Consider the following 20,865-nt stretch of genomic DNA (forward strand, 5'->3'; position numbering starts at 1 on the left):
GTCTTTTACTAAATGAGACCTTCTACAAATCTACATCTGATAGTGTTCAATAAAAGGTCACTGAGGTTGGCAGGGACTGTTGGTCCTTTGTCTGCCAGCTGCTTCAAACCAGAATGACATGTTTCAGACCGAACCGAAACAAGGGGTTTCCCTTAGGGGTTCCAGAGGCTGCATAGATCAGCTCTGTGATATTCTACAGCACCTCTTTACCCATAGCATGAACCAGGAGACAGTTCCATGGCTGTGGAAGACATCCTACCTAGTTCTGGTAGTCCAACCATCTCCAGAAATACTCAGATGACTCTGTAGTTGTGGGGTTTATCAGTGATATCTGGGAAATAGTCCAACACTTTGTGGCTCGGTGTGGGAGCAATCGCCTCAACACTCAACACACTCAACTGGAAATGCAACTCACAAGCTCATTCCAGAATGGAGCGAAGAGACCATACTTCTTGAGTAAATTTCGGTCATTCAACATTTATAACATGTTTCATATCTGTAGGTCTGTGGTGGAGTGTGCAGTGACACTCTGTGCCAGGAGAGGGCGCTGCTCAGAGGAAGAGTGCTGAACGCAGTTCACAATGCTCACTGACCTCTCATACTGAGCTTAGAGCAACATTTACCTCGTATGGTTTTAATCCAGTTCTCATGTTGTACTTTACAAATTAAAACACTGTATTCTTTCTTTTAATCTAGTTATTTTTTTGTGACTTCTTGCTTCAAAAGGCCCCCAATGTGGAAAGTTGCCTTTTCTTTCACTTTATGTCAGCACGTGTCATTGGATCCACTGTGAAACATAAAAAGTCTACGAGGTATGCGTACACTGTAACATTTGACGTTTAAATGTATCTTCTACAGTCCGCTGCACAATGCCCTCACACAGGGACACACAGTTTTAATCAGGCCTCCTGTTTTGCAGCCAGTAAGCTGCAGCCTCAGAGGAGGCATATGGAACAAGCTGCCTCAGCATCCAAAAGAGAGAGGGAGAGACGGAGAGGGAGGGGTGGTGGTGGGTGCTATGACAGCGAAAGGGGGAGAGCTTCGGAGTGTTCTAGACTGCACAGCAGCATCTCGGCAGATGAAAGGAAGAGTAAAGCGGGAAGGAAAGTCGAATCAGCTGCCAGTGGAGTACAGAGGAGGAGAGCTGCTGCTGCTACCAGCCTCTCCCGGCTCTCTGTGGATGATCCGCTGCTCTGCCCTGCTCTAGTCAATCCATGCTGCTGAATCCATCAGGATTACTGCTGTTGTGACTGCTGCTGACACATTGTTCCGCCTCTGACCTGCTCCCACTCTGCCTGTCTCAGCACTGAGCTGCAGCATCCAGAGCCCACTGCTCTGTGCTCGCTGTTGGCTCTCAGCAACAGGAATATACCATCTCTTACCTCTGCTGTGAATGTAGCTGAAGCAGTGCAACCAAAACAGCTACAGTGACTCCCACCCGGCTGTGCCCGACGGTGCCCTCCAACCTCCCAGTCTGTGGTGAGGCACTGGGCCATGATCTGGGGGGGCCATGAGCCCCGGGTGTATGCTGCTGTTTGTTTTTGGCTTTGTAGGGGGAGCAGTGGTCATCAACTCTGCTGTGCTGGTCTCTCTGTCTGTGCTGCTGCTGGTTCACTACTCTGTTTCTACCGGAGGCTTACCTGCCCTGCCTTCCTTACCCTCCTTACCCAGACAAAGCAGGTACAGGCTGTATGTGTGTGTTGTTTCATTGGACAAGTGTGTGTCCCAGTTGAGCTTTGCCTCTGTTTTTGTAGCCAAAGCCAGGTTGTAGCCTTGCAGTCTCCTTGTTGCTGCCATGTGGGTGTGTTACAGTCAGACATCATGACGCTGCACACTGAAAGTAGGTCAAGAGAGGTACAAATAGAATGAGTCATTTCTTGACTACATCCCCTTTAGATGTTTACATTAATACAGAATTTATCACTATGACTTTGGATTGTTCTGATTTTGAAAATACATATTCACATTAAAACTGGAATTGGTGTAGTTTTATTTTTGTTCTTATCTCTGTTGCTGATCACCAAAAATGACCTTGATTAGACCCGTTCCTCTCAACATGGTGGTGTGCCCATTGTTTTTGGGCTTCTGCTCGTCATCCCTGTTTGCCGGCTGCTGTGTTCACCATGGCAGCCATTGTTCTGCTCACTCTGCTCAACAGTTGCTCATGTGTGTGTGATTAATATGTAACAGGATATCATTGTTCTTTCAGAGATTAGAGTTGTTAAGTCCATCTTCCCACCATATAGTCTGCTAGAAAAAGATTTATATTACCGTCTAGCTGTTGTGGAGTTTATGAGACAGCCACCTTTATTTCTCCTTCCACTATTTCAGCACCATGGGAGTCACCTCAGTCTTGTCCCAGGCAGGTTGTTTTTTCTGTTTCACTATGCCAACCTGCTGGAAAATCTAGTCTCATGCCAATTTAATTTAGCTGAAGCAGAGTAAACAATTTATTATGTGAGAAAAATCAAGCGTAGTTACACAAAACTTCATTATTTTGAATGAATTTTGAATCTTTTTTTGACCTATGGTTGCATTCTCTGTGGGACCTCTTACAGAAACAGCCTAATGAAAACATGTCAAACGTGATTTATGGAGCATCCCTTTCACCATGCTCTCGTTTTATTGCACACTATAAATTGCATGTCTTTGCACTATGCCCTTTAGTGACCAAATTACTGTTTAGTTAGAATAACAGCAGTGAAAATATCTCAAACTTTCTTATTCCCTTTATCGCCGCCAGCAGGGCACAGCAGTCTGCAAATAGCTGTTTTATTCTCATTCATTGTTCTCAGAGGAAGTATCAGAGAAGGACGACTTGGGTGATGACACAACTTTTCTTCTTTAAAATGTCAATTTACACCCCCAATTCCAAGGCGATATGCTGTGTAACATAAAAATAGGAAGCAGGGATTTTTAAATCTCATAAATCAATGTGTTATTTCACAATAAGCATAGAAAACATATCAAATGCTGAATGTGAGACAGTTTACTACTTCCTGAGTTTGATGACGACAGTCTTAAAGAGTTGGGATGGGACAGCAGAAGTCTGGAGGGGTAAGTCAGATGGAGCAACATCTCGCAGCCAATTATGTTGATTGACTACAGGTCGGTAACATGATGGGTTTTTTTTATTTAAAAAGCACCTTAGAGAGGCAGAGTCTCTCTGAAGTAAGGACTGGCTGAGGTTCAGCAATTTGTTAAAAAACTGCGTGTGCAAATTGCAGAGCTATTTCAGAATAAAGTTGCTCAACACAAAATTGGAAACCCTTTTATTATTCTGTCATCTACAGTACATAAGATCAGCAAAAGAGTCTGGAAATCAGAAGGCACGTCCGTGCTCAAGGGACACAAGCCAAAATCAGTGTTGCATGCTTGTAATCTTCAGGCCCTCAGGCGGCGCTGCATTAAACACAGGCAGGATTCACGGCCATAAGGCCATATGGTTAATGCAGTTTGTAAATCATCAGATTGTTTTTTACATTACACACAGCGTCTAGGCTTTGATACAGTCAGGGTTGTATGTGGTTTATGTAAAACAAGCCGACACCTGGTGAACTAATTTAGTAAGTATTTCAGCATATGGACACTTAGATCTGCCGGTTTTTGGTGTTGGTCTTTTACTTTTTATCTTCTTTCTTCAAGTGTAGCTTCCATGAAAACTTGTTTGTAGTTCCTTTCTTTTAAACATGTCACTCTTGAGTCACTCTTGCTTTGGATTGTCCCTGTCTCCAGGAAGGAGCGCCCCATCTCCATGGGCATATTCCAGCTTCCTGGGACTGATGGTTTGACCCCTGACTTCCACAGGGAGCCCGTTGACACCCCATCTGAACCATGGAGATTCAACAATCTCAGCCACCCACGCTCCAACACTAGCTTAAAGGTATGATTCTCCTGAGAGTTCTTCATTCAAAATCAAACACTTGTCTTGATATCAGCAGGTATAAAGTGTAAAGTCACTGAGCTTCCCACGGATCCAGGAGGTGACATCATCCCCCTGTTCACTAAAGAGGTTGTGGAAACAAAATGCAAAGCGTCAATGCCAGCAAAACACCAAAGAAAGAGTACATTTCTATTCAGAGAGAAAGGATTGCTCAGTGTGTCCAGAATTTTTAGCAGCTTGTGAGCTTGTGTGTGTGTGTGTGTGTGTGTGAGATGTGGTGGCTCAGAGCCCAGGAAGCAGGGGAAGTGGTACCATTCTGGGGCCTGCCTTTCACCTCAAGGGAGGGTGGAAAGGACAAAGTGTCTTCACATTGTTGCTGTTGGAGACCATCCGTCCAACAAGGCTTCTTCATGAATATTAATGAACTTCTAATAAGTATTCATTTGTAGTATTTACACTAGTACAGGGTCACATGGACACCGTAAGGTTTGGGAAAATGAGGAGACTTTTGGAACCTGTTTAGTGCTGCAGTATGATAGAGGTGTTGAGCTCTCCTCCTCTACACACAGACACACCTTTGTGCCGTTATGATTTGGCTGTTACTTGACATCTTCCAAAGATTCACCTTTACTGAGCCCTTCCTTCTCACCATGTTCAGTGTCATGTGTGTGCAAGTGTGTGTGTTCATGTGGGAATGTTTTATGTGGGGGAAGAGCCGAGGTAGGCAGAGTAACAGCGCTCCACTCCAGTTGGCCTCCCAGTGCTACTATAACAACAACAGAGTGTGACGCCAGCATGTGGTGTAGAAGGCAACACTCCCTGAAGAGAGCAGAACACGTTGAGAGAAGGACAAGTTTGAGAAATCATCACAGAAGAGAAAAAAATGAATTTGGTAAGCGTTTCACAAAGCTGTGAAGTGCGCTCCATCCAGTGTGTTTTTCAAGGTGACAGAGGGATCCAAACAGATGCTTTGCTTTTGTCCTGATTGATTCTTTTCCATCAGCACTTTGCTATTTATAGATCAGAGGTGATGGGTATTAACAGGAAATAAAGGAGGCAGGGTTGGAATCTCTGGATGCCGCAGTGGACGCAGAGAGCCCCACAGTGTTAGATTGATACTGTAAATACCAGTTCACCTTTTCACCAAGCAGCTCGCATTCTGTACCTTATAAAGAGCGCCACAAATAGATTTCCTCACTGCAGTTTTTTAACAGAGTTTAGGCTTTTCTCATAAAAATCTCGTAACGCTCTGAAATTAAGTAACAATACAATATTTTACCCCAAGAAGTTACTGTTTGTTGAGCTTTTAAGGTTTCTGTGATTGATTTGACTTCTTTTGTCCTCTGATTAATGAGCACGGTCTTCAATATCCTCAGTTTGCGGAACTGTTTTCCCCAGTCAGAGTGGGCTGTGGAAGCTCACAGGAGAATTTCCCCAGTCAGCAGGCTGAGCCGCAGGTAGACCCGTGTTTCATGGAGAGACATCAGTAGCCACCAGACTAACCATGTCCTGCTGTAGCTGAGCTGAAGAATGTGCTGCGTGTGTAGTTCACATCAGATTATGCTCACGATACCCTGCTCTGGTTTGTTAAGTGCATGATGCTCACCTGTCACCCGGTTTAAGATTTGTCAGTATAATATTTGGTAAACATATAGATTTTCTTTTCACATTTATCCATGGTCGTGCTGTTGGACCTTTTGAGTGGGTCAAACCAAGTTGTTTCACAACCAAGTTGGCATGTCGTGTTCCGATTTGTGTCGTGTTTTGCATGTAATGTTGCGTTATTTCCCCTGGAATTGTTCTCAGGCCTGGTCAAATGCACCGACAAAACAGGTGAGTAAGATGGTCTTTGGTCTGCAGGAGGTTTGTCATTTATAGATTTGCTTGGGTTGCTTTGCTAGGCTCCCAAACATGTCCCTGAAAATTGTTATTTGCCATTCATTTTTTTTTTCCCAAGAAAAAAATGGGACTTCCAGGCCTAAACAATTTGAGGGGAAAACACTGCCATGTTTCATGTTGGATTTATTGATGATGTGAGGATAATGTATAAGCTTTGCTGGATCATAGCTGCTTATTAGTGTTTGCTTAACTTTGAGACTGCACATAACCTACTTTTACAGCTGAAAATGAATGAAGTTGCATTAATTAAACACAGAGGAGTGTGTCCTGACCCTCACCTCTTTCCCTCCACCATCAGGATGAACTGGCCCACGTGAACCGTGGAAGCTCCAAGTCCAGCACACCAACCAATCAGGGAAGTGTTTCCAAAAGCGGAAACGACGGAAGGTCTAAAGCCAACACCCCCTTGTCCTCTCAGGATGGTACCTCCAAATCAAACACGCCTACAACGCACAGCAGCAATTCTCAGCCCGCGACGCCACTGTCTCCTCATGGTATGTCCAGTCTTGGAGAAGGGCCTGTCTCTTCTTCATCGCCATTAACTGCTGGCTCCGATGTTGCCATGGAGTCCCGTCTACAGGGACAGGAAGCTTCAGATGGGCTCACCAAGAATCTGGACAGGAAGAGTGGCAAACCAGAGGGTAGTAAGAACATATCAGCAGTGCAGGAAGGACAGCAGGAGTTTGCCACTACACCTCTGAAAAGTGACGGTCAGTACTGCAGTTACATCCCCCGTCTGTTGCCTCTGTATTACTGAAATTATCCCCAGCTGGGCCAGTGTCGTAAAAGCCTAAACTGTCTCTCTGCGGGCTGTTCTAGATGGAACAGATGATGCAGAGAAGACTGAGGTGCAGGCTATCATAGAGTCTACTCCAGAACTGGACATGGACCTCGATGGCTGCAGAGGAACAAGGTACAGGACTGACGTTGGATGTCAGCAAGAGAGAAAAGTGAACTCAACCACAACTGTAATTTTGGGGGTTGAAAGGCCAAGTAGTGCATTCATTTGATTAATCTTAGGTGGATTTCTCCACATCCACATCAACACATAACTTTCTACTGTTTGCTGTCGTTTTGTTCAGATCCCAGCTGGTATGAATCAGTTTGAAAGAGTAAAAGCAAATGCAAAGTATTGTAATATGCCTCGGGCTAATCATCCTTTTCACTCTCCTGTTTCCCACATCCTCCCTGTGCCTCTCCTCGCCGTGCAGCACACCAACTAAAGGTGGTGTAGAGAATCTAGCGTTTGACCGCAACACCGACTCTCTGTTTGAGGAGCTGTCGTCTGCAGGAAACGACCTCATTGGAGACGTGGATGATGGAGCCGACCTGCTGGGTAAGAATCTGTCATGACTTATGGTTTGGTCTTTGCTTCTTTTTCTTTTTTTACACAAAGAATTTCTCTCCTCTCTTGAATTCTCTGAATTGTCTTGCCTTTGGCTGTCGGGCTCAATGGTCCTCACAGATGAGTTTTCTGGTGTGTATCAGCATTATTGACCAGCTCGGTGTTGTCTTCACGTCGGTCCCCTCCATTGTAGCTTTTGTTATGGGTGCCTAGAATACATTACTGTTACCACAGTGCTGTAAAAGACAGTGAAACTGTAGATTAGGAATGTTCAAATGAGACAATTTAACCAACAGTTTCATAAACTTCTCTGATCATTCTTTGCATGACCCAGACTACAACTGTTTAGGTAAGACAGAGAGTGTTGTGCAGCTGTTTAGGACAGTTTGAAACATGTAATGTTTGAATTGATGCATTTTCTCATTTGATAATGAAGCATAGGATGGGATCACAAAGCTTTTTCTTTTATTCATGATCATTTTTAGGTATGGGTCGGGAAGTTGAACACCTCATCCAAGAGAACACCCAGCTGCTGGAGACCAAGTTAGTGTTCTTCAGAACTTTTCTCATTTTTGTCAGTAGCCAAAGCCTAACAGGAAAGAAGAACCTTAACAGGAAAGAAGAACCTTAACAGAAAATAAACGATATCCTCACCATCGACTGAGTGCAAAACACCAGCGTTCATCTCTTTTACTCGTGTTGATGTTCTCTGTTTCTGGAAATTCTTGTTGAATTAGTTTCAAAAGACTGTATCTATCTCTGTTATCTAAGCACACACAGCAGTATCCACAAGCCTAATTTAAACACAGCTACCACAGTTTCACCAAAGTTACTGATGAGTCCTGCTGCAGAGTCGGATTACATCCGTTCTGGCCTGCCGGACTGGACTGTGGAACAAGATTATTCAATCAAAGGACAGGAGTAATGATAGCACGACATGTTTAATTTTAAAACTAAAACTCTTTCCAATATTAAGAAACAGGACACTGCCGCCATCTTGTGTTTAATGTAGGCGCTGCGTGAACACGTTCATCTGCAGTAAGCATGTGTATCTGTTTCCAGAAACGCTCTGAATGTGGTGAAGAACGACCTGATTGCTCAAGTGGACGAGTTGTCGTGTGAGAAGGAGGTTCTGCGAGGAGAGCTGGATGCTGTCAGTCAGGCCAAGACCAAACTGGAGGAGAGGAACAAAGAATTAGAAGAGGAGCTCAAGAAGTGAGTTGGTCTCAAAATCGCTGCTCATCAATAGACAAATTGCATCTCGACATACACTGTGTTAAAAGGCTTGGTTGGGTGCTCTGTTGCAGGGTTAAAGCAGAACTGGACGATGCCAGACACAAGGTCAGGAACGACAACGAGGATGACGTGAGTCCATGCTTTAGATATTCCTCTTGGAATTGGAGTTTTAAGAAGCTTCAAGTGTGAGCAGCTACAAGTGAAAGTTCTTAAAATGTGTTGAGCCATAGAATCATTGGTCTCACGTGGCGTTTCACCTGCAGAGTGACGTGCCTACAGCCCAGAGGAAGCGCTTCACCAGGGTGGAGATGGCCAGAGTCCTGATGGAGAGGAACCAGTATAAGGAGAGGCTGATGGAGCTGCAGGAAGCTGTCAGATGGACAGAGATGATCCGGTGATTTAGCAGAAACAATGTTGACACAGTTTTTAACCTGCGAACCAGACATTTGTTAACATTGGTTACATGGTTCTCAGAATTCGTATTGAACCGTGCCAACACGCATGAAATATACACACACAGGAGATTAAAGAATGCTAAAACACAGCTGGGCAGTCAGAGGGTTTACGTAGGAATGCAGGTGCCATAAAATTAGATTTAGTCTCTTTTCCTTTTTCAGGGCTTCGAAGGAGAATCCATCTCTTCCAGAGAAGAAGAAATCCAGCCTCTGGCAATTGTAAGTTCTTCTTTTCTTTTCTTTTGAGCTCTGAAATATCAACTTCTTTTGTTATTTAAGTATTTTTTGTGTTGCTTTTCTTTTGTTGTGCGGTTCTTTTCTCCAGGATGTAGGTAAAGTTTGTTTGAAATGGAATGTTTTCATGCCAATAACAAACTCTGAACAGAGGAGACCCGTTGTCTCTGATCTCTACTGTCAGATGAGTCTTTGAATATTCGGCTAAAAAAAATGAAGGAAGCTGTAAACATCCAACTTGGCAGAGGCCTCTTTATCCATGCTCTCCTTTGTTGAGTTTTCTAAGGAATGAGTTTGGTTTGGTTTGGTTTGAAGTTACTTGAGGCAGGACAAAGAGGAGCACATCTGATAAAACTCTACCATCTCTGCCCTGTTTGTGTGTGTGTGTCCCTCAATATTCTGCCTGATGCTGTGATGTCTGCAGGAGGTGTGTTGGGAGGGTTTCTGTGGGGATGGGAGGGAACGCAGGAGTATGAGGGGTTTTTGTTCTTAACAGGGCTTCTTTTGTGTTTGTAAAGAACACACTTGTAGTACCAGCTACAAAGTTTCGATAGCGAAACAATAGCTGCTGTATGTAGAAGGTTAAAATACCTACACTTACTGTAGAAAGATGGGGGATGTACGTTTCTTCCAGTCAAGCCTGGTCTGCTCTGTGTTGCTTACTAACGTCCTAGTCAGTGCATATAATTAACCTGTAATCCCTGCTCTCTGAGTGGACAGCCACTCAAAGTTTAATAAGGTCAGGGCAGGTTAATGGGAACATGTGTCTCAGTATATTCAGCATAAGAACCTGTATGAAAGCTAGCAGCTAGCATGGTGTGTTGGCATGGGACAGGAACCCTTTTATCCTTAAATGTCTCTGCCGCTGGAGCTACTGCTTGTGTCCACTCCTCTATATGTTTGTCTGTGTGCTTTCCCCCCCTTTCCCTCCTTTTTTTTCTTTTTTTTTTTTTCCTTTTCGACCTCCCTGCCCTTACACCTCCAGTTTCAGCCGTTTGTTTAGCTCGTCGGGTGGAGCAGGCAAGAAGCCGGCGGTGGATGCTCCAGTCAACGTCAAGTACAACGCACCCACCTCTCAGATTCAGCCATCCGTCAAGAAGAAGAGCAGCACCCTGCAGCAGCTGCCCAGTGACAAGAGCAAAGCATTTGATTTCCTCAATGAGGAGTAAGTCTGGATGTATGCCGAAGGGGCTTCGCCACGTTGGCTCAGGTCACTTTTTGGTCTGTTGACTGAAACGAAAAAAAGTCAGGTTATGTAAGAGTTTTCTTTAAAGCGTGTGGTAAGTTTATTTTTAACTGGATATCACTGACTTCTGTTTAAGTCTAGTTGAGCTGCAAAAAGCTGTCATTTCTGTACATTCTTTAATTTTATTTTACTCTTATATAATTACCTGTTTGCAGGATCCTGCAGGTGAGCTTTGCAGAAACAAACCAATCATATCATGTAGCATATAGTTGTATGCCTGTTTGCATTTCCAGGAGAAATGAATTATACTGTAATTCAGGCTATGAATGATGTATGAACACATCTCTCTGTAAAATGTTGAGAGTATAGGATAGGGGGAATTATTCCTGGCTCAGAGTGTGGAGGTGGAAAAAGCTTTGCAAAGACTGTGAAGATTACATCCATTTGAGCTGAAACACACCATTTAATTATGAAAAATCAACATGAAACCTTCACAGCTCATTCGTACATGGTGGCATTACTAAAATTTGCAAATGGATAGATTTGCTTTACTATTCGGTAGAGTAGAATGTGTATTATGGAAAATGTTCCCTCTTTTTTTTCATTGTTTCCTCAATCTTAGAGGTGATTGTGAGTGAGCTGTTGCTTTGTCCCACAGACAGCCAGCCGAACACGTGTCCAGGCGCAAGCAGAAGAGGGCTCAGTACCAGCAGGTCAAAGCCCACGTTCAGAAGGAGGATGGCAGAGTGCAGGCGTACGGCTGGAGTTTGCCTAAGAAACACAAAGTAGGGCGACGGGCACCAAAATGTCTTCGACAGCACTTTCTGTGTACCCACTGTGTTGTTGTGTTTGAAGTGGAATTACTCTGCATGTAAGCTTCAGCAGGAGTGAGCCATAACACAGTCCTGCTGCATCTTGGACTTTTCAGGCCAATGGTGGTCAGACAGAGAGCAAGGTGAAGAATCTCCCCGTTCCCGTCTTCCTCAGACCAGTGGATGAGAAAGATGCTTCTATGAAGGTGTTTCCTGAGCTCATTTTTCACGTTGCTTGTTTCTTTTTAGTCAGTGTGACTGATGTTGACCAGATGTCACAGTCAAAAACTACCGTCTGTCTTCTACTAATACAGATGGTGTGTTATCGTGCTTGGCTGATGTATCCGTGTGCCCTTGTTTCAGCTGTGGTGTGCTGCTGGTGTGAACTTATCTGGTGGGAAAACCAGAGATGGAGGTTCAATAGTGGGAGCCAGTGTGTTTTACAGCGACGTGTCAGGCCCAGAGAGCCCTAAAAGGAAGATGGGATCTCAGAGTAGCCTGGAAAAACTCGATCAAGAGCTTAAGGTACACACGCACAACTTTGCCTGTGGTGATATAAATCAACACCCAAATGGCAGAGAAGGAATAAAAATTCAGCTTTGGTGATTTTTTTTTTTTTTATTATTTTTTTTCTGTGCAGGAGCAGCAGAAGGAGCTGCAGCACCAGGACGAGCTGTCATCACTGGTGTGGATTTGCACCAGCACCCAGTCCACATCTAAAGTTGTCGTCATTGACGCCAATCAGCCTGGAAACATCCTGGAGAGCTTCTTCATTTGTGACTCACATGTTCTTTGCATCTCTAGTGTTCCAGGTCAGTGAATGAGTATGAATACATCCAAATATCTCGTCCCGAGTTCAGTGGATCTCTCTGTTAATTCCCTTATGTGTGATGTTAATATTCAGGGGCGAGAGAGACAGACTACCCAGCCGGAGAGGAAGTATGTCCAGACTCTGAGGCAGGACCAGTGGGAGATGGCAGCCTGACAGCTGACAGTAGCAGCTCAGCAGGCGGCGACAGCGTTCTCGGAGGCATCACAGTGTTGGGCTGCGAAGCTGAGGGAGCAACAGCTGTTCCTCAGACAGCAGAGCGTCCAGGTAAAAAACACAAAGAGAGCTGTCAGGATCACAGATGATCAGCCTCTGCTAACTGACCCATTTATCTGCTACATTTATGATGATCCTCTCAGCAGAATCCAGACCAGCAGAGGAAGCCACAGAGGCAACAGAGACCAGTGCAGGACCCGCTGACCACAGAGAAAGCCTGAGAGGAGTCTACACGGAACACGTCTTCACAGATCCGCTAGGAGCCAAGCAGACAGGAGAGACTCCAGCTAATTACAATCAGAGGTAGCACAATGCTATTGTAAAGTCTCAGCATATCATTAAAGTATATATCACAAAGTGCAGAGGTCCCATATTCAGTTACAGTAAAACCATTTACTGTTTGATAAACCATGACAATGCATGCGAGCCATTGCTGTGTGGTCGGATGCAAGCGGACCTTCAAATTGAATCCCAATTTTTAGTTCCCAGGGAGAGACACATGAGAGCAGTGTCTCTAAATATAGAAATGACTGTGAAGCAGTGCCCACCACATCCTCTGTGAAAGCAGCTTTACTCTGAGGAGGAGGTGGAGAATTTGTTGTCATATCTGTAAAAAATACAATAAAACAATCTGCAGTCGGTAAAACAGTGATTTTATAAACCAAACTTTAGACCGATGCATGAAAAGACATGCAAACAGTAACACTTTGTATTTCAATGGTTTCCTATGAGCAGGGAGAGTGATCTGCTGAAAGATGGAGTGAGTTCAAACCCCAACGCCGAGGATCAGGACCTGATGATAGAGGAGGCTCAGAAAATGAGCAGCGTGCTGCCCACTATGTGGCTGGGGGCGCAGAACGGACAGTGAGTCACCCCACATCCACATTCATATGACCGCACTTCTGGAACTCCTCTGTTCGATCATTAATTACACGTTTGATCCTAGTGTGTACGTCCACTCCTCTGTGGCTCATTGGAAGAGGTGTCTCCATTCCATAAAGCTGAAGGAGTCTGTGCTCGGCATTGTGTGAGTTCATTTAAACACACGGCTGCTGTGGTTGGTCTACGTTACACTTGTGTTGCAAGCTTGTTTAAACACATCTCTCCCACAGACACGTTAAAGGACGTGTACTGGTTAGTCTGTCCGATGGCACGTTAGCCATTTTCCACAGAGGAGTAGGTGAGGTAGCCCCCCTCCTGTTAAACTCTATACACACTATCCAGCTGATGAAGTTCAGTCATTGTGAGCATGCTTGTTCTTTTTTTCCCCCTCATCAGATGGACAGTGGGACCTGACTAACTACCATCTGTTAGACTTGGGGAGGGCGCACCACTCCATTCGCTGCATGACTGTAGTCCACGATAAAGTGTGGTGTGGCTACAGGAACAAGATCTATGTGGTGCAGCCTAAAGCCATGAAGATAGAGGTAAAGAAAGATTGAGCATCGCCATGGTTTATTGGCGATGGCTGGTGACATTGAGGTGTTTCCTTTATTTTTCTGAAGCTTTTTGCGTTTCTGTCCTCTGCAGAAATCTTTTGATGCCCACCCCCGGAAGGACAGTCAGGTGCGTCAGCTGGCCTGGCACGGTGATGGGATCTGGGTGTCCATTAGGCTGGACTCCACTCTCAGGCTGTTCCACGCTCACACCTACCAGCACCTCCAGGACGTTGACATCGAGCCTTACGTCAGCAAGATGCTCGGTCAGTTCACTCTCACTCAGGCATCTACAGCGAGAAGTGTGTGTTTTTTTTTCAAGATGAAAAGCTTTAGTTTAACAGGGTTTGACAGACTTTTACCACAGTATCGTATATTGTTTGGAATGTCATGTATGACTTCCCAACAGGCACGGGCAAACTGGGCTTTTCGTTTGTGAGGATCACAGCTCTCATGGTGTCATGTAACCGCCTGTGGATTGGGACTGGTAACGGAGTCATCATCTCCATCCCTCTGACAGACAGTAAGAACTAGAGTCATTTCTTCTTATGTCTATTTATCTCTGTTTGTTCAGAATGAAGTGAGCTGTGTTGGTGTAGCCTGCTCTGGGTTCAGTTATGAGCTGTGAATGTAAACAGAATATTAGCTGCCTTTTTATGTTAAACATTGTTAAATTCAGGTGTATTAAAGATGGCAAATTAAACAGAAAATAATGGTTGTTTGAATAGGGTGCATTGTGTCATTTTAAAGGTGTATTCATCACAGTGAGCGTTTTGATGTGTCACATTCACACTCCTGCACTGTTTTATTAGCAGCCAACAAGGTAACCAAGGCAACAGGTAACCTTCCTGGAGGTGTGGTTCGTGTGTACGGGGACGACAGCAGTGACAAAGTTACAGCCGGGACGTTTGTTCCGTACTGCTCCATGGCTCACGCTCAGCTCTGTTTCCACGGTCACCGGGATGCAGTCAAGTTCTTCACCGCAGTTCCAGGTAAGTGAACTTAGGTTACTTTTGGAGGCAGCTGGAGTCTTGCAAGATCCCGATAGAGTCTGAACCATTCTGCTACCTGCACTGGCAGCTTGTGGATGGATCATCCGATCACCTACCAAGAAATAATTTAATTTCTTTGCTTTCAGGTCATGCAGTTCCGTCTGCATCCAGCGGAGGAGAGGCAGCTGGAGACAGGACCACAGATCCCACATCTCAGGAGGGAAGCAAGTCTATGTTGGTCATGAGCGGAGGAGAAGGCTACATTGACTTCAGAATGGGTGAGTTTACTTCAACTGATGGAAACAGAAGAGTAATGAAGGACAGCATGTGACAGCTGTGCATGTCTGCAGGCGATGAGGACGGCGAGGCGGAGGAGACAGAGGACGTCCCCATGAAACTGCACCCCCTCCTGGCTAAAGCTGAGCGCAGCCACCTCATCGTCTGGCAGGTCCTCAATGAGGACTGAACACAGATATTTTGAGGTCTGATTTGCCTTTTTTCTCAAACAGTTGCCACGGAGGAGGCGTTGAGGGCGACGCCCCTCTTCAGGCACAAGTTTAATCAGCACTTATTTTTGCTTCCTCAGTCCTGAACAATAAGCAAAAACTGCTCTGACGTTTACTCAGCGATAACCTTGGATGCATGTTTTTTTTGTTGTTTTTTTTTTTCTATGAATTTGAAACAATCTGGTGTAATGCCTCATAATATTTTAACTTGATTTGAGGTGAAGCTGTCCTTGGGGACAGGACCTTTGTCTTCTTTGCTCAGCGAAAATACACGTAATTTTCCTCCTGACATTTGCAGGCTCCCTACGCTTGAATCAGCTCTCGTGTTGCCCTTTAAGAATGTAAGATGGACCGACTTCCAGGAGCCAATCACGTGGGAGTCCATGTCAGTATCAGATCCTTTTCTCTGTTTATGGTTTTTCATCCTTTCAGAACTTTGAATTTGAAAGTCAAGCAGTTCAATCAGTTCTATGCCTCATATCGGTCCAGTTAGCATCTGTTCAAGCAGAGGGTTTTTCATTTAAAAACAATGTAGTAGTGACAGCCCATTTTGTGCCTCTAAGATTAGCTTTACGTTAAAGTCACAGATCTACGTGCAGTTTTCCCAAAAATGTCACACAAAAGAAATGCCTGTACTTTAAAAAAGGAAAATCAACTTTCATCGATCACCTGCAACAGGTTACGTTTTACCTACCCTGTGAAATATCTCAACATCCAGTTGATAAGACCTTTAAATTGAAATCTGAAAACAATAATAGACCCAACTGACTGCTTTGTTGACAGAGATTTAAACAGACCTAATTTACATTGGTTTACATTTTTCAGAAAATCCCATCTCTAATACTTTAACTGACTTTAATGGGACGCATAAGAGGTACAAACTGGAGCTTTAGTATAATCACTGCACTGCCAACCTTCTTAAAGCTGGGGTAGGCAGTCAGGCTGCTCCTGTTGTTTAGTTTCCAGGTCCAAAAGTAAAAAAAAGCTTAAAAAATGGTGTCTAATGGAATCAGCGAGGTTAATGGTTCGCAGCAGCTGTGTGTAAATAATGTCATGTGTGTTAGCAGGTGGCTAACTGTAGCAGTGCTAACACCAGCAGCACTCTTTCCTTGCAGGTTTAGGTCCACTTGCCTGCACATTATTGTCCGTTTATCTTGCTGCAGCCTACATGCAACTCAGTTTTAGTTTGGTTGATCGAAGCAGCCAAACGAGACGAGATGTCACCTGTTGCACTTCCCCTTTGGCGAAAAGGAGGTCATTTTTAAGGTTTGTGATTGAAGTGGTCTGGGAGGAAATCCGACCTCTGCCACCTCCTGTTGGCTCTGTTTTCAGGCTTTAGAAAATCTGGCCAACACGTTGGCCACTGTCGGTTTTTTTTTAGCGAGCTACTTATCCACAAATGCTAATGTTTGTGCATGGTCCCTCAGAAGGTGGAAAGTTCTGACGGAAGAATTCATATTGCAGTATTATGAATTTGCAGTATAAAACCCTGCCGGCAAATCTAATTTAATAATGACTCTCAATAACGAATAGAAATCGAGCTAGCTGCACACCATCGTCCTTCAAACTGTAGAAGTGCTGTTTGGTTTGGTTAGATCGTGCGGGTAGCTTTACCACCATGTTGCTCATAGTTGAACCCGTCTGTAGCGTTTTGCAGTGTTTGATATCTCCTGTGTTCCTCTGGTGGCAGACTGCAGCTGTAAGATTGGGGCTGCAGTTTCAAATCTGTCTGAATGTTTTGCCTTTTCCACGTATCTGCTCACCACCACTTTAACTCCATGACAGGCAAATTGTTAATAATGAAACACAAAGCAGCTCCTGCTGTATTGATTCTTTAAAGTCTTCTTTAAGTTTATAGACCACAGACTTGTGTTTTATGAGCATATGTTCTCCCCTCTACTCCCACCATCTCCACCCAGTAGACACTTTAAGAAATGCCTTGGGTATCAAGGTCCGAAAGGTCTAAGGTAAAGGCTTTTCAAGCGCGATAGAGTATTTATTTTTTCTCTAAAGAATGTTCCATTTGCTACCAAAGGTTAAAGAGAGATAGTTAGCCACTGGCAGGAATAATATTTTTGTTTGCCTCCGTGTGCAGCTTTTTGTAAGACAAATCCGACTTTACTGATGAGATATATTTTTAGACTTTCATATTTGGAAAATTGAAATATTTTCAAGGTGTGAGAGAAGCGAACGTGTTGGAGCAGTTACCATAAGGATGATGGAACAAGCAGCCTTACTGCAGGTTACATAAACAGCCGTCTCTTTCTAATCATTATCTTGACAGTTTAAGGTCAAAAATCGGACACTGACATGTTTGACGCTGCTCCGCTCCCTTTGTACAAGCCTGTGGATGTTATCTGACAAAACCCCTCCTGATGGCAAACTGAGAGAAAGTTTTGCTATTTTTATGAGCTTTTATGCATAATATCTATTTTTTAGATTGTCCTCACAGAGTATAGTGCAAAATAAATGTTGTTCTGGGTGTAATTGGGACGTTTGTTTCTGGGCTGTGTAGTACACTGCACTCATGTTTTTTTTGTTTTCGCCTTGTTTTTGGTTTTTTTGTATTGAACAGTATCAGAAGGCCTGTCCTCATCGTGCAAGAGTGTGTGTTCAAGTGTGTGTGCCTTCTCTCCAGGAGAGAAGAGAAATATTATTGCAGTTTAGCCATTTCAGTATTTATTTACAACGATTGAGCCTTTGCAATTGAGAATGTATCTTTGTATATTGAATATATCTGATTATATATGTATGAAACATGAAGATGGTGTTGGGTTTATTGTCTTTATAACAGTTGTTCCCGTAGGAACGATGCTTTGGATTTGCAGAGGGGAACCTTACTCAGCTATGCACCACGTGTCTGAGGAGAGGAGGGAATGTGGGGTTTATATATGTAGAGATCCTGCTGCCTGTCCACATGCAGTCGGCTTCATTTGCAGTGTGAGAAATAAAGTCTAAACAAACTCCAGGCTGTGACTTGGCAGCTTCCATCCTATCATAGCACAGTCTCAGACTCCTCCTCAGACCTCTACCACACGCTCTGTAGTCTGCATTATGCTTTTTGATAACTTGGCAAGAGCCCCCACCACCACCTTCTGCAGTACACACACCATCTTGTACGTCTGCAGCATCTCTGGCCTTACTCATTTATAACAATCAATTAAAGCGACTTTTGTGGGCAAATCTTTTGGCTGCTTGTTATATTTCTGAAATGTGTGTTTTTACTAATGCGTGTAGGTTTTGCTCAGCTTCAGTCGAGTAACATAAGCTGCAGAATTTCATCCCACTGGTTCAGCGACTTTTGGAAAGCTGCGTGATTTATTTCACTCTCCAGTCGGGGAGCCAGCAGGAAGTCGACTTCAGTCGCAGGGGGATTCTAACGCACATGCACAGTAGCATTTGGATGAAATATGGGAGGCATTATTTGACATGTACATCACTGTGCCTTTAAAGTTAGTATCTTATTCTTAAAACATCCAGGTGCCAGGATCCTTGAACCAAATGGAGAGAAGTGGCTAAAGGCACACACATCAGCTGAGGATGCATACACTTCCCTCTGCAAACACTAGATGGCGGGCTTGGCTTCGAGTCATTGTTTTCCCTGTGACTTTATCAGGATGGAGGCACCCCTCCCCTGTCTGTGATTGGCCCACCACTGTTCTATTCAGGGCCCTGGTTTCAGCATGTTGAATGGACTGAGCGTGTGCTCAGCAAGCTAAAGGACAGTGAGGCTTTAATCTCTTCCCAAGTTCTTAAGTGAATGCACGGCTGTCATGGATCACAGTCAGTGGAGTAAGAGGTTAAGTAATATATGTACACAGGTGTTTTGTTTTTTCTTAAAACACTGCCTTGATATATATATTTTTATTTAACAGCTCATCGGACCACAAGCATCAACAACTTTTGTATGAAAGATTAAACATTCAATTAACTGTTTAACATTTTGGGAAATAAGCCCATTGTGCAACAATGTTGAATGAACAAGTTAAAAACACAGGGAAAAGAGCTTCCTGCCACTGAATAGAGCTCCCCAAACGTCATTGGACTAAGGAGTGCTGCCATTTTATCCACAATGTGATTACTATAAAGAACAAGATACAAAGTTGGATACATTATTCTTTAATGATATTCACAATTCAGAACAAATTCAGATTAATATGTGTGTGTTTGTTTTTTGTGACCACATTTCAGGTTGGAAGTTAGTGTAATGAACACTAATGTCGGGCTAAAATAACTGAAATGATGTTTGCAGACAGCAGGTATTATACAACAAGGTATTGTCCAGAAATAAAAATGTCTGCCATCTTGTATTTTCCTTTCCTTTTCACCTCTTTAGTTCCTGTAAAACCACAAGTTGCGGATATTTCTGTATGTGTGGGACTCAAAGGTGGCCAACTGACCTAGGCTAGGCTAAGCTAATCGCCTAGCCTGCTGTATCATATTTAGCTTGTGATCAAGAGAGGCCTAATCAATTTGATCTTCATTACAGAAATGCATACCTTTTGTTGTTGAAATATTCATTTAACTTAAAGTCTTCTTATTAGTTTTTTTTTCTGGATCTTTTGGCCACATCTCATGGTCCTCAACAGAGAATGGAGCTGAACCAGCAGCTAATGTTGGCATTTTTCTTTTTTGCTAACATTAGCAAATTTGAAGCGGATACTTCTGTGTTATTTATGATAAAGAAATTATTTTGTTTGAGCTCTTTCCATATGATAATTTTACTGAATTTTTCATCCATTTGGAAAAAACTGATTTCTAATATTAAAGTGCTGTCACATTTAACCTGAGCATTCAATATAAAAAATGGGGTAAAAAGGCTCCCTTTGTGTCTGCCCATTCATATTAACAGTGAATATATTCTAATTTTACTGATATATTTGTTTGAATTGCTGCAATTAATCCAAATGAATTTGAAATATTCAACCCAGAATGCACATGAAGTGAAGTTAATGATAGTATTAACTGTAGCAAATAATGAAAGCTTCAGGGAATGGTTACAATATTGAAAAGTGATGGGTTAAATTAGGCACTGCATGACTTAAGCTAAGGGACGTAAAATGCAGAAATCAGGGTTGACAAACATGTTCTAAAAAAATTGAAAAGGAACTCAGGCTGCTAAAGGTGTTTATGTTAATCGTAGTTTTATCTTTGTCGTAAATTGTAATTCCAGTGTCCTAATTGACATTTAATATCCTCGATGGACCATAAACAACCATTTGTTTAGCATGTATTTCTACCCATGGCAATAAATTGACTGTAAACTGATTTTATTATCAACCAGTGAGTGTAATAGTATTGTCAGAGGTGTATTTTACTGCTCAATCACTCTGTTCCATTAACAAGAGTTTGAAAGATGTTATTATTAAAGCTGAAAAGTCAAAGTCTTATTCTATTCTCCAGGATAAAAGCTGTCATACCATTGTGGCCAAACTGTCAACATAATACAAGTCATGGTTGTAACTTACCCTCTGAATTACTTGAAATAGTAGAAATATAATTTTTGATTATTTTATTAATTTATTTTTTTTTTAGAATAAAGGTTACAATCATTTTCATACCAGTCCAGATAACACGAGAAAGACTGTTCTGCCAGTTTGAATGATCGAACAGTGGTATTTTACAATCTTAGTGGCTATGCGAGTTAGCCAGATGGTGGCTGCGGATTGTAAGGTCATGTTATCCAGGTCCCATCACCACCATAACCTCTTAGTCCTCTTGAGGTAACTGCAGCCGTGGTTGTTCCAGATCAACTGATCTATAAATACCACTGTAAATGTCTGTTTACAGTAACACAGAATTGCTCTAAGATTAAAATCCTGCCAGGAACATGCAG

The 20,865-nt window shown here is 43.2% G+C and overlaps 1 protein-coding gene across 5 annotated transcripts in view; it reads left to right on the top strand.

The window, feature by feature from the left end:
- Positions 1–18,212, top strand: part of spag9b (sperm associated antigen 9b) — a 31,136-nt gene extending 12,924 nt beyond the window's left edge. Inside the window, exons 1-27 of one of the 5 annotated variants that reach the window (XM_072374201.1) lie at positions 1,072–1,680; positions 3,736–3,883; positions 5,260–5,340; positions 6,081–6,492; positions 6,602–6,695; positions 6,994–7,118; positions 7,613–7,670; positions 8,190–8,342; positions 8,435–8,492; positions 8,627–8,757; positions 8,981–9,037; positions 10,038–10,217; positions 10,897–11,023; positions 11,167–11,256; positions 11,414–11,575; positions 11,691–11,862; positions 11,955–12,146; positions 12,242–12,398; positions 12,831–12,959; positions 13,042–13,122; positions 13,208–13,275; positions 13,374–13,522; positions 13,626–13,797; positions 13,941–14,054; positions 14,344–14,523; positions 14,670–14,801; positions 14,874–18,212. In XM_072374201.1, coding sequence (XP_072230302.1) covers positions 1,511–1,680; positions 3,736–3,883; positions 5,260–5,340; positions 6,081–6,492; positions 6,602–6,695; positions 6,994–7,118; positions 7,613–7,670; positions 8,190–8,342; positions 8,435–8,492; positions 8,627–8,757; positions 8,981–9,037; positions 10,038–10,217; positions 10,897–11,023; positions 11,167–11,256; positions 11,414–11,575; positions 11,691–11,862; positions 11,955–12,146; positions 12,242–12,398; positions 12,831–12,959; positions 13,042–13,122; positions 13,208–13,275; positions 13,374–13,522; positions 13,626–13,797; positions 13,941–14,054; positions 14,344–14,523; positions 14,670–14,801; positions 14,874–14,989 — 3,708 coding nt within the window. In that variant the 5' untranslated portion in view covers positions 1,072–1,510 and the 3' untranslated portion in view covers positions 14,990–18,212. Of the gene's footprint in view, positions 1–1,071; positions 1,681–3,735; positions 3,884–5,259; positions 5,341–6,080; positions 6,493–6,601; positions 6,696–6,993; positions 7,119–7,612; positions 7,671–8,189; positions 8,343–8,434; positions 8,493–8,626; positions 8,758–8,980; positions 9,038–10,037; positions 10,218–10,896; positions 11,024–11,166; positions 11,257–11,413; positions 11,576–11,690; positions 11,863–11,954; positions 12,147–12,241; positions 12,399–12,830; positions 12,960–13,041; positions 13,123–13,207; positions 13,276–13,373; positions 13,523–13,625; positions 13,798–13,940; positions 14,055–14,343; positions 14,524–14,669; positions 14,802–14,873 lie in introns of those variants that run through there. The other 4 variants (XM_072374198.1, XM_072374199.1, XM_072374202.1 and 1 more) reach the window with 4 other exon arrangements.
- The last annotated feature ends 2,653 nt before the right edge of the window (positions 18,213–20,865 follow it).

The sequence above is a fragment of the Leuresthes tenuis genome, unplaced genomic scaffold (genome assembly GCF_036924035.1).
Source record: "Leuresthes tenuis unplaced genomic scaffold, fLeuTen1.0.hap1 SCAF_20, whole genome shotgun sequence".
NCBI classification, from domain to species: domain Eukaryota; kingdom Metazoa; phylum Chordata; class Actinopteri; order Atheriniformes; family Atherinopsidae; genus Leuresthes; species Leuresthes tenuis.